General features: G+C 37.0%; 1 protein-coding gene across 2 annotated transcripts in view; it reads left to right on the top strand.

Moving 5' to 3' along the window:
• The window catches only part of MARCHF1 (membrane associated ring-CH-type finger 1), a 553,625-nt gene that overhangs the window by 393,099 nt on the left and 146,538 nt on the right, over positions 1-13,988 (top strand). For both annotated transcript variants that reach the window (XM_077752739.1, XM_077752740.1), the window contains exon 6: positions 545-595. In XM_077752739.1, coding sequence (XP_077608865.1) covers positions 545-595 — 51 coding nt within the window. The remainder of the gene's footprint in view (positions 1-544; positions 596-13,988) is intronic.

The raw sequence follows: 13,988 nt of genomic DNA on the forward strand, positions 1-13,988 counted from the left end.
GGCCTCTGTCCCCTGTCTATGTCCCTCCCCTGCTCACACGCACACTCTCTCTCTCAAAAATAAATAAACGTTAAAAATATAGAATAAAAGTAAAATAACAGAAAAGATGAATCAGAATGTATTTTAAAATAACAGGACTTAGAGGTATGTACCATGTACCTGGTATGCAATATTTACTGATTAGAAACAGAATTTACTCAGAATGCCGTGGTAGCAAAAATAAAGAGGAAATAATGGGCTATATATCTATTTTCTAATTTATTTCAAAGCAACTGCATATGTTTTTCCAGAAAAATAAGCATTTCCTGGACATAAATACCCCACATCTGATTTATATCCTGATAGTAACTGAAACATTTTCGCAAGGACGCTGGTCTGTACTAAAGAAATAAAATCTGTTAAGACGAAAGCCATTGTGTATAAGCAATTTGTATATTTATCAATCAGAAAAATATAGAGACGTTGGCCAGCACTGGGCTGTCTTTTTTCTGCAGTAAAGACTATTGTTATATTCTTAATCAATGTCTGTAATTTTATTTTTCAGAATGAAAAATCCCCAGGGCGATCTGCAAGTCGATCAAGTAATATTTCAAAAGTAAGTAAACTGTATTCATTTGTTTAATTATTTATTGACTTTCATGTTTTTTGAGTTTGAGTAAATATTTTATAATGTTTAACCTATAATTATTATCTATGAGCAGTACACAAATATGACTTGTTAATGGTTTTTGACTATTTTAGGCTTTTGCTGTGATGAAAGTCATGATTGCATACAACAAGATGTGTTATTTTTCCTTTTAAGCCACTATATGCAAAAGATAACTTGATACTTTCAGAGTGTCATGCAAAGTATTTTTTTCCTCTCATTTCAAGCATCACAGAGCTGTCACATACCCAACTTGAAATTGTATCAACATTCATGGTACAATTTCCATGAATTCAGTTTTTCCCCAAGCTTAGGCTCAACTATGCTGGTATTTAACCAGGACAGGTTTTAGAAATAACTTAATTTAAGACATTAGTTTGCTCATATTTGTTTTGTAGAGTCAATGGGTGAAAAAACAAAATACTCCCTAGACCGTCTTAATTCTAAGCAAAACATCAGAGTGTCAACAAAAATTATAGCACGGCAGAGATACTCTAAATTTTTATTTTGCCTAGAAAACAAAAATTAAAGGCTATTCTCTAAAAGGAGGCACAATGCAGTCTATAGACTCTGTGTTTGGGGGAGTGAGAAGTCATCTAGAGCCATTTGTCAAAGTGGAAAATGATGTCTTCCAAAAATGTAATTCAGACAAAGATTGATTTACCACGAATAGGGTTTGGTCTACAGTGCCACTCAATTGCTACCACCCTCCACGGCCCTCAACTTAATTTTGTATATGGAATTTTATGTTCTTTCCCTTCAGGGGAGTCCCCCAAATAGTTGTCAACTATAAGTACTATAGAACATAGATCCACTTCCAGTTTAGGGAAGTGTTTTGTTTTGTTTTCAGAAACAATTTTATTACTCGTTGAAAAAATAGCAGTAGGCAGCAGAATGTCAGCACTTTCTTAAGCTGGTTTCCTGAGGGCAGTTCTTCAGAGACAATGCCAAGATGGTCCAGTGACACTTGCAAACACACTGCATTGGTGATAGGAATGCAACCCTACACTTAGGAAGCTCTCATATTTTTAATAGATGGTAAGTATGCCTGTCCATTGCCCTGTGAGACAATGTTTCTATGTTCTGATCTTAGCCATGATGCAAACATCCTTACAAAGATAGTTCAGCACTAAAGCTATCGACAATTCTGCATACAAGACGTGCAGAGATACAAGAGACCCACAGAAAATTGTATCTCAATACATGAGACTGAGACTGAACATTTATAATTATATCCAAATCTGGGGACCTTCATAGCTATATTTGAGCAGCAATGCGATCTAGTACTCATTCTAGAGAAAGAGGATCAGAATGTAAGTTGCTGTCCTGTCGCTTCTTATGTGACCGTGAGACATTCACTTAACCTCCCTGAGATACAGTCCCTCCTCCGTGACATGAGGGTGATGGTATCAGTCACTTGAAGGTTTCCTTAAGTGGCTGTAAATTAAAAACAATACCTTTCAAATATCTTCCATCTTAGTCACATCATGAAGGGCCTTGCCTGCAACTTGCAGAACATTGTCACCTTTCTGAACTTGAATGTTCATGTTGACCTAGAAACTTGTAAACATACTGACAACTCCTTTGTCACACCGGATATTGTTTCATGATCCAGGGGTACAGCTATATTGCATTTCCCAGCGGCTGTTTGAGTTTGACGTAATGCAGCTTGTTTATAACTTTTCACCTTTTAATTTATTCTTTGAGAAATAAAAAAGTCAGGAGTGTAGTTTCCCTTCTGTGAGTTCTTCCACGCTCTGATATAGATTAATTGCATCCCTATGTGGGAGGCAATTAATGACAAAAATGCATAATATGCAGAGGGAAATGAAAAGCTCTCTTCTTAAATAGTCTAATTGTGCAATAGCAGAAACTCAACTATCAGACACCCACAGAGATAAAAAGATTTCTGTGTGCATATTTATTTTATTTAAATAAACATTTTATTCACGTTCAGAATGACAGTCACAAATGCTAAATACATTGTTGACTTCTCACAACTTTTTCATGAATTACTAAGTGATAAACTTTTCATCAGGACCATATAACTTACCAAGTGTGAAGTGGCAAAATCTAGCAATATTTGAGTCCTTTAACTTTTTTTAAATGTTTAATTTTATTTTTGAGAGAGAGAGCATATGTGTGTGAGCAGGAAAGGGTCAGAGAGAGCAAGACAGAGAATCCCAAGCAGGCTCCACACCTTTAGTGCAGAGCCCAGTGTGGGGCTTGATCTCATAAACCATAAGAGCATGACCTGAGCAGAGATCAAGAGTCAAACGCTTAACTGACTGAGACACCCAGGTGCCCTACATCCTTTAACTTTTAAAGTGGTAGTTAAGTCACAAAAAAAAAAAAAAACCAACTATGAGCTTTTCAAAGGTGTGATTAATTACAGAGTAATTAAGAGCATGGATTCCAAAGAAACTGCTTAGGTGGGTTATTTAACTTTCTTAATAACTTTACCTGTGAAAGGAGAATATAGTATCTACCTCTTGGAGTAGTGTTTAGAACAGTGCCTGGCACTATGCAAGTGTTAGCTTATTATGGAGCTCTTCATATTTATATCACAGTGACAGCACCAAATAAGTGCTCCATAAATCTTTTTGTAAGTAAGCGAATTTGGGGCATAGGCTATAATATATGCATGTGTTCTGAGTGGAATAAGAATAAATAATAGGCTGGTAAAATTAAGTAAGACAGGGTGCCTGGGTGGCTCAGACAGTTAAGCATCCAGCTTCAGCTCAGGTCATGATCTCATGGTTAGTGAGTTCGAGCCCTGCATCAGGCTCTGTGCTGACAGCTCAGAGCCTGGAGTCTTCTTTGGATTCTGTGTCTTCCTCTCTCTCTGCCCACCCCTGCTCATTCGTGCTCACTCTCTCTCTCATTCTCTTTCTCAAAACTAAGCAGTAAAAAAAATTAAGATGTTATGACATAGTAAAATAGTGATATTTCTGTTTCCTAAAAAAGTTACATGTATATACCTATAGATGTATATATTTAACAATAATACATTATCTTACCTCAGTAGCAATATTACTCATATTGAGCATCCTTCTTAATTTTTATCAAGTTTGTATCATTCCCCATTGTTTGATACAGGAAAATTGCAGACATTACAGAGGATTGTGTCCCCCGTGGGAGAGCGGGACTGTCCACCACACTATTGAGCCTGCTCTCCTGCTCATTTCTTACAATTCTTTAATGAACTAGCAGATCTCTCTAATCATCAATATTTGTGGAATGTCACCCATCAGTAATCATACTCTGTACTGGAAATGAGGACTTCCACGTACTCAGTGAGCTTACAATGAAGGAGTTGAGATCCCATATATATATGAGATATACACATATATAAATTAATTAAGTAGAACTGATGCAAAAAAAGATAACAGAGCAGGCCTGAGACTCTTATCTCCAAAAGGCCTGCTGTAAGGTCAGGCCTTGGCTGGCATCTGGGGACTTGGATTTCAGCAATAGTGTACCACCCTAAATTATAAAAATAGTTCACAGTACCTGAACTGCAAAAAAAAATGTGGTTTATCCAAAATATTTGTCTTCCTTATGGAAGTCTGGAATTTGGGTACATGCTAAGCAATGGGTACCCATGTGACCAGCCCCCAGTGAAAACTTTGGGCACTGAGTTTCTAATGAATTCCCCTGGTAGATAGCTCTTCACATCTGTTGTCACACTTCTTGCTGCAGGATTTAAGTGCATCCTGTTTGACTCCACTGAGAGTAAATTTGGACCTTTGCTCCTGACTTCCTCTGAACTTCACCCCCTATGCCTTTTCCTTTTGCTGATTGTGCTTTGTACCCTTTTGCTTCAGTAAACATAGCCACGCTTATGACCATAAGTTAGTCCTGTGAACTGCCTAGGAAATCACTGGAACTGGGTGCGGTCACGGGAACCCTTTCTGTGCTAGCCAAAATGTAAAGACAGAAGACTGTGGGAGTTGAGAGAATGATCACTTCCGTGAGGTGGGGACAGGATAGCACCTGAGATGGTTTTTTGGAAGAATGGTATATAAAGAATGGGTGTATCTTGATCAACTGCCAAGAAAGTATGCTTAAAGGGATCTTAAGTATGAGGCATGGTAGCTAGAAAACATAAATTATAAGGAGAAAGATACATAAATGGTTTTAAGGGCCTTTGAGATGGAACCTTGAATAATAGGATATATTCTCTTTAGTAGAACAGACAAGTAGCATCTGTCTTGGAAATATAGGGATGGATTTGGAACCCATCAAGGTCCTTGAGACTTTTTTCAGTAAATATGTCTGGAACTGAACATTATACTTTTTGCTATTCAGAATTGTATAAACATGATCTCACAGTTGTGAATATGAAATATACAAGTGTGGGGGCGCCTGGGTGGCTCAGTAGGTTAAGCGTCCGACTTTGGCTCAGGTCATGATCTCATGGTTTGTGGGTTTGTGCCCTGCACCAGGCTCTGTGCTGACAGCTCAGAGCCTAGAGCCTGCTTCAGATTCCGTTTCTCCCTCTCTCTGACCCTCCCCTGCTCACGCTGTCTCTCTCTCTCTCAGAAATAAATAAAACATTTAAAAAAAAAGAAACATACAAGTGTGGGATAAATAATGAATGTTGAATTGTTAATAAGCATTAAAAATTTTCTCCTAGTTTTATCTGTGATCTTTTTACCCTATATTATTTAATCTCAGTTATACTTTGAGTGTTATACTTTGAGTTTTCTGGCCACTCAACCTTTTAATTTTTTCTTAGTCTATATTTCTAGTTTGTTTTAGGACATATAAGACAGACCTGTGATTTTCTCTTTTTTTCTATTCTAATAGGATTTATATGTGTTGAATATGCTAAAATTGATCCAAAGGCTACAGAGAAGCTATATAGGTTTAAACAATGGATGTGAGATTGTCAGAATATCTTCAGTGTGAACATGGCAGCATTTCCTTATCCATCACTTAATTTTTTTGTTAGTTTTTTGAAAAGCTGCTTTTGATATTATTGCTAGTTGCTGCTTTTTAACACACATATGGCTCACAGATAGGTTCCTCAAGATGTAAAATTAGCCAAATTTGGCCTTTCTTTTATTTCTTCTAGGGTGAGGAGTCATTATATTCAACTAGCAACAGCATAATATGTATTTCACAAGAAAAATCTTTCAAAAGAAAACTGTCAAAAGAAAAGAAAGCCTTGTACTTTGAATTCAGATCAACATCTAGAATTTTCTTTTAAATAAAACACTTCAGGCTTTTTGGTCTATGTGGGAAGCAGATCACAAAATTTAATTTACTTATGAAAAGAAACTCAAAAGCCACCACCTTAACAAAACATTTCGGTGTTTGCATTATTTCCTGTTATATCCCCTAGACTTCATTTACTTGACAAGATTCATCAAAATTATTCTGTTGGTCTTTACCTAGAAATATCATATATAATGTAAAGGAAAGATGGTATACAGCATATAAAATAGTATTTCTAAAGATTTCTCTTCTCTTATTCATGTACCTAGTTTAGTCTGCAGTAAATAAAGATGCATGGTATAGTCAATACAATTTATTCAGCAAACATTTTTTAAGGATATACTGTGTGTACAAGGCATTATAGAAGCGATAGCATTTTAAATAGATGTTTTCTTTTGATCAAATACATACTTTGATTTTACTATGTAAGTCTTCATCTTTCCATTTTTTGCCAGATATGCATTTAATATTATAACTTACTTTCCAGCAAGGTCAAAGTGGAAATGTTCCCTAAATGGATAATGTATTGGGAATTCTTTCAGCTGAATCTGAGCCAAGTATTTGCATCTCTGAACAGGTGTCTAATGTTCTGACTTATTGAGAGCTCCATCTTGGTTTGCTTGTATAGGGGACCTATACCCTCAGACTATATACCTTTAGAGGGTAAGTTTGATAGGTAAAATGGGATGCATAATTAGGGAACAAGTAGTAATGAGGTAGACTAATTTGAGAACTGTTATAGAGCCTGAGTCAGGATCTTTCCTGAGACCAAAGCTGAGGAAGTGAGTATAAATTTAGTTGAATTGGTAAAGGTTGTGGTAAAAGATTAAGAAAGGCTGAAACCTTATATTCTGAGGCTTTTCTTTATATACACTCACTCCTTAGGTGATCTCATCTAGCCTCATGACTATATACAGTATGCCAACAACTCACAAATAGATATTACTAGCCCAGATTTCTGCTCTGTATTCCAGGCTCAAATATCCTACTTAAATTTTCTATATCAGTGTATAATAGAAATCTGTCTTAGGTCAGATTGCCCAGAAATAGGTCCTAAAATGACATTTTTTGGCAATAATTTACTATGGAGAAACCACAGAAGCTCAGGAGAAGCCATCAAAGGAGTGGGAGAAGCAGGACGGGGAAGAGGAAGAAGTCAAGAAAAGTTCCCCTGATCCTGCAAGGGGGCCCTGCAGTATGAAACGAACTAGAAGTTGTTCCCACCTGAGACTCAGACAGGGCTTTCATTCTTGCCTACCAGCCATTGATGAGTTCAGGGTCTCCTAGAAAGAGGAGAACTTCCAGGTACTTTGACTCTCTTCGCATGTAGGTAAAGCTGTCTAGGAAGCCAAAGGCAGTTCTCCAAAGAGAATCACAGTTACAGGATTTTAGACACAAAACTGCCCAGAAGCTTAAGGATTCATGTACTGAAACCATGAAAGAAGCCAGATTGGATTTTGGTGCAACATTGGCAGCAACTGCTATGGTCCATCAGTTGAACCACTCAGATCCATATGAACTCATTCTATCCTGTCATGGATACTAATAAATGATGATTGGCCATATTTCTGAGGAAAAAATTAAAACACATGGATTAGTAGGACAGGCTCGTGCTCTTACAACTGCCAAAGCCATAAATGATTCATCATCTTCTGCTACCACTCATTCCAAATATCCCTCATTCTTGATAATCAGTTCTGTTAGGCTAGGTGGCTTGCTGCTGAAGCGTCTCTGACCTCCAGTCTTGATTCCTCTGCCCTTAACAGGCTGTGTTTTCTGTAATCAACCATTTGAAGTTAATCCTGGGTATGATTAAACAAACAAGCAAGCAATCAAATGCTGCAGTGGATCCCCCACGCTTTAAAATATGTCTTGCTTCCTCATTATATAGCAGCAACCCTACCTCCTCATAATGGACAAATGCAATTTTTCGGTGAATTGTTGCTCTGCCTACCAGACAATATACTTTGTGTTATCAAGTTCATGAGGGAGAGCTCCAGTCATGTGGCCAACTGACGTCCATGGTCAGACCTTTGGTCTTTCTAGAGCCAAGTAGCATGCCAGAAACTGCTTTCTATGATGAGAACTCTACTACAATAGTATGGCTTTGATCTAGAACGCTAGGGTTTTTGCAACAATTCTCCGTGCAGGGCTTGACAGAGAACCTACACTGCATTCTTATTTACCATGGTGCCTCTAATAGTATGGGATTTGCCACTTAGTACAACTCTGGCATAAAGGTCACTTATACTGAAGCCAAAACTACTGCAAAACCTTCTCTTATTCTTGACCCTACTGGTAGCCAAAACTGGTAGCTTTCTGACTCATTTGACAAAGGATTTAAGCATTATTCCAAAGTGTGGTTCTTGCCACCTCTAAAACCCAGAATCCTATCTGGCATGCTGGGTAAACATTCTTAGCAGTATGATAAGATGCAAAATTTGTCCTTCACTCTGAAGGGACTGTGTTGAAGTGCACAACACACTAGAACCCCTAAAATTTTCACTGATCAAGCCAGCTCCTGAATGTAGGATTTTTCTCCGGAGCTCTAAAACACACATATCCTAATGAGGCATTCAGATTACTGGCCTTTCCTGCTCCTTAGATCTGATTAACATGATATCATCATACAATAAATTCATCTCGTGTTTGACAATTGTCAGTCAAGGTCACCTCCAATCTACATTGTGACAAATCCCTCGGGCAGGACCAGGAATGTGTACTGATGTCCGTGCCAGGTGAATGCGAGCTGCCTTTGATCCAGCTTTGATTCATTTATGATGAATATTAAAAAGAACAGATCATTAGGACAATAGCTTCATAGGACATCCCCAGCCTTCATGCCACATCGTGCTGATCTGCTCTAACAATGATACTGCATAAAGCACAACTATAGTAGCTGTAGTTATAGCAACTGCCTGCATACATTTGCCATTGTCTACTGTCATTTGCCTGATCCACTGGGTTTCCATTTCAAGGAGTAGCCTGAGAAATTAAATGGTGATGTTATGGTAACAATCACCCTTCTATCCTTTCAACTCTGTTTTTCACACAACAGCCAAAATGATTCTTTTCAAATATAAATCAGATAGTGTCTTGCTCCTGTTTAAACCCTCCAAAGGTTTCCTGTATCAGTCCTAAAACATAAATCCTTACATTGGCCAAGAAGCCCTAATCTGGCCCTGCACTATCTCTCTAATTGTATTTCTTATCAGTCTCCCTCCTAGTCATTCAGCTCCAGACATGCTGACCTCTTTGCTGTTCCTCACAAAAGCTTTTGCTTAAGGGCATTTGCCCTCCTTGCTGCTCAGAATGCGCATTCCTCGCATATCTGCAGGATTGGCTTCCTTCATTTTTTTAAATTTCTGCTTAGATACCGTCTTGTCAGTGAGTACCTATCCCCTTTCCTGCTGCATTTTTTAAAAATTTTATTTAAATCCAATTAGTTAACATATAGTGTAATAATGGTTTCAGGAGTAGACTTTAGTGATTCATCACTTACATACAACACACAGAACTCATCCCAACAAGCGCCCTCCTTAACACCCATCACCCATTTAGCCCATTCCCCCACCAGTACGCCTCCAGCAATGCTCAGTTTGTTCTCTGTATTTAAGAATCTCTTATGGTTTACCTCCATCTATTTTTAAGGTTTTCATTATGAGCTGTAATTTTATATATATTCTCTTATTTGTTTAATTTAAGCTCTAAGAGAACAAGAACTTTATTTCTTTGTTCAATGTTTCTTCCTCAGCACCTAGAAAAGTGACTGATATGTAGTATACACTCAGTAAATAGGTGTTGAATGAATGAATACAGTCTGTTTTGCTTTTTTTAGCTTTAAAACATACATCCTTAACTTGGAATGTGTGGATGTGTAGATCAGTGATCTTTGGATCAGGCCAGTACTTGAACTTGTTACTGGTACACACAAGATAGAACAGAATGTGTAAGTGTTTACAGTAGATACAATTGATCCCACCGTAATATTCATACCCGCCACCCTTTCCCAGGTTCTTTGAATGTTTTCAAATCATTCACCAGCCCCCTCCCTCTTCACAGTTTTTATTCTAAGTCAGGTGGTGGCCTTTCACCGTGTATACATAACACATGAGCATTTTTTATTGTTTATTTTTTATTAAGTTTATTTATTTGAGAAAGAGAGAGAAGGTAAGCAGGGGAGGGGCAGAGAGAGAGGGAGAGAAAGAGAATCCCAAGCAGGCTCCACACTGGCAACACAGAACCTGACACGGGGCTCGAACTCATTAACCATGAGATCATGACCTGAGCCAAAACCAAGAGTCAGATGCTTAACCGACTGAGCCACCCAGGCGCCCGAGCATTTTTTAAAACCACACTTTAATAGAGACCAAGGAGCATCTATTGCAGAAGAGGCACTGAATAATAAGGTAAAAAGGATGTCTTAGCCAGTGGATTTCAGCCAGCCTGTGTCCTAAGCTCCCCCATTCCTGTGCCAGGGCCCATAAATGCAACAGTCATTTGTCAGAGAAGGAGGTATCCATGGACAGCAATGCCATGGTCTCTTCCTCATGAAGGGTGAATGAGCACTCCAACACGGAATGGATACTTAACCTGTCAGAAGCAGAGACTGATGTTGAGCCCCCACCAATTTAGCAGCATTTATCAAGACCTTCCAGCCACTTGATAGCAACTTGATTGCCTCAGGTACCTTCCAGTTTGGGTTGGCCCCTCATACAAGGTTAGGACTAGGGTGAAGTAAGTGAAGCCCTAGGCCCAGACACAAACTTTAAGGGGGTACCAAGAAATTCAGTAATCAAGATACATTTTAATGCAATACTTTAAGAATCAAATGTCCTGAAAAACCTCCATGATAAATAAAATAACTAAATTTTAAATAGAAACAAGATCTATCACTCTGTCAGGCCATATGCAGCCAGAAGCAAAGGAAAAAATCTGTAATACTGATTTTTCATTTATGTATAGTTTTGATATGTGTTTATCATGGGGTTTTTTTGGCATTAATTATGATTTTGAAAACAATAAACAATAAAACAATAGTGTTTTAAAAATTTATTTTCTAATGGTTACTGAATTTTTTGTGCTTTTTTATGTTACATGCCTGAGGCAATTGCCTCACTCTTTCACTCTCTTCCCAGCTCTGTGTCTATCTAAATTTAAATTAGTTGTGATTATATAAAATTTAAAAAGAATTCAGTTGCACTGGCCACATTTAGGTGCTCAATAGTTGCATGTGGTTAGTTCTTACCATATTGAATAACATGGGTGCAGAATGTTTTTATCGTCACAGAAGGTTCTATCAGACCCTGCTACTCAGAAAATATGTTAAACTCCTCTATGGTAAGAAATAAGTGAATGGTACCTAGATGTTTTCAAAATAGCTAGAAAAATAATCCCATTCTGGAAAACATGTGATACTATTTAAAATGTCAATTTGCACATTCATAAATCCTGATCCTTGCCATTGAGCTTTGCTTAATTTAAGGAAATATTTTCATAACTTAAGGAAATAGTTCTTGAAAGTCAAGAACTATTGATCATGAATGAGCCCCAGGAATTAATGATACAGCAGTAATTGCTGTGACTGAGATACTGTAGTAATGTTGGAAGTTGTTTTTCCAGGCCAGATCATAAAACAAAAGTGGGCCAGTATTTGGTTCCCATAATAATCTGGAAAGAGGATGAATAATGTGGTTTTGTGGTGCCAGGGGTGGGAATCATCTCTCGCCACTGATCATTGTTATACAGAGAAGAAACAAAAAAGTAACCTTACAGTTGTACTTTCTTTTCCAATGGAAAGGATTTATTTTAAATGAGGATGATTGCATTCAATTTAATTCTAATTTTGCAGATACTCATATATTTCATTGTAATGGATCTCTGATGAAATAAAAGCATGTATTTAAAGTCTAACTAGCCATGAAATAATAGTTTTGTAGAATGTTCGGGGCTGGGGATAGAAGATGGTATAAGTAAGAAAAATGAATGCTATCTGTTGATACTCTAAGCAATCATAACTTTCTCTCGCTGAATTTCCTTAACTAAAACTTTAATGCAAGAAAAACTTATCTGAAGCCAATTTGGTGTTTCTTTTCTTTGAATATCTTTAATATCAACAAACCATACAAAATTTCTTTAAATTTGTAGTATCTAACATGGTAGTTTGATGGTTGCACCCTTGAATTTTTCACCTATGATTTTATTTTAGAAAATAATTTAATTTGGCAGATTTCCCCTCTCCTAACAATAGTGCATTTCGTTCCAGCAACTATAAAGATTGATCAGTGAAGGACTTGGTCATACTCTAGTTCAAATACTACAGGGAAATTAAAGAGTATTATTTAAATCATTGAAAGGCAAAGAAGTCAGAGTTTTTTATCATCTTTCGCCTGTTTACACAAAAGATGATGTGTTGATAGGTTTTCCACAGGAGTACACTAGCATCTTCTCTCACTGCTTCCCTCCTTTTCTGTTATGCTTTATATTATTAGATATTAGTTGTCTTTAAATTTTTGTATGGCCTTGGCTCTTTTTATCTTTTTGCAGGTTATAAATAAATCCTGGGGGAAGGGGCAGGGGTTGGTTGTTTTTGTTTTGGTGAGCTTTTTTTGCATCTGTCAGCTACATTTTGTTTGATTACTTGCTATCATTTGTTTCCTTTCGGCATCCTTCATCACCCCCTATTTATGAGCTCTTTCCACATATCTTACAGCGAGGAGAATGTTGGCAGCTGTGTTGTTAATGTAATTAATGTGCATAGTCAATTTGGATTGACTAGGCCAAATAAATCCACTTTAAGACTTAAACTACCCAATTTGGCTGTCTTTGTTGATCAGATTAACTGGGTAATTGTCAAATCTCTATCTCACTAATTACTGCAGAGATACATCATGTATTCCCTCATTTGATTCTCATTTCATTGAAATTTACAATCAAAGCTTTATGAAGGAGTAGTGACATATAAATAGCACCAACTGAAGATGAAACTCAACAACCACTTGTGTCATTTTCATCTCTTTGTACTGAAATGAGGAAAGGGAAAATTTATAAGACTATGTTTTTCTTGCTGCCACCAAGGAAAAGATGAAGGATGGGAACTGCCCATCCACTAGACCTAAAACCCATATATACTTGTACTTCCTTTCACAACATACTGAAAATCTCAGACTTAGTACATTTTTGTTTTTACCCTTTAAAAATGAAAGTAGAACAATTAATTACTTTTTGGCTCACCATAGGTCTTCAGTCAACCAGAAGGAAAGATTTTGCTGACCAAACTACAATAAGCTAGTATTTTATTTATTTAGTCAGCAAACTTATATTTTGTGCTTGTTCTGAGGTAAGTGAAAGGAACATATAGCTTCTTACCTCTTGGAACAGATGTAGCTCTTGAGAGGTTAGTAGGTAACCCGCTGATTACTACTGCATATAAAGTGTTTTCTTGATTCTCCACATTGGGCATGTCTACTATTTCAAGATGTTTTTGTTTAAAATAAGAAAAAAAAGAATACTAACATTAGTATTAGTAATGAGTGTTACATGTGCCTGCCCATGTAAAACACTAGAGAAAACATAAACACCAAGAAGCTAACCAGCTCGCAGATCTCTAGTCCACGTACTGCAGGATACATTTTACAGTGTTTAGAAAGAGCTCTAATGGAAGAGTTTGGTTTTGTGAAAACATCTTTGTTCTGAGAACAGAACAATATGACTAAAATAGTGAAAATAGTAATTATTTAATGGCTCTATAAATAATTCATTTGAAGAAAAAAGCGCTTACTCAAAGGTTTTTTACAGTGAACTTTAATGGCAGAATCATTTTGTACATGGGCATACACTATATAAAAGAGCATACTTCTTATGTCAGCTGCACCTTTGACTTGCTTTGTCTCCTAAATGGACAAATGCAACAACAATAATAGTTGACATTTGTTAAAAACCTGTGTGTAAAGCACTGAGCTCAACATCTAATCCAGGAGAGAAAGGGTTTTCAATGTAGATGTTTAGAAAATCAGCCTTATGATAGAAATAGTTTAGTGAGTATATACTCAGGGTATTTGAAGGAAATGTGAAGAAAAATATTAAATGTGGCCCATCCATCCAACTTTCCACATATTTT

The sequence above is a fragment of the Crocuta crocuta genome, unplaced genomic scaffold (assembly GCF_008692635.1).
Source record: "Crocuta crocuta isolate KB4526 unplaced genomic scaffold, BGI_CrCroc_1.0 scaffold346, whole genome shotgun sequence".
Taxonomy (NCBI): domain Eukaryota; kingdom Metazoa; phylum Chordata; class Mammalia; order Carnivora; family Hyaenidae; genus Crocuta; species Crocuta crocuta.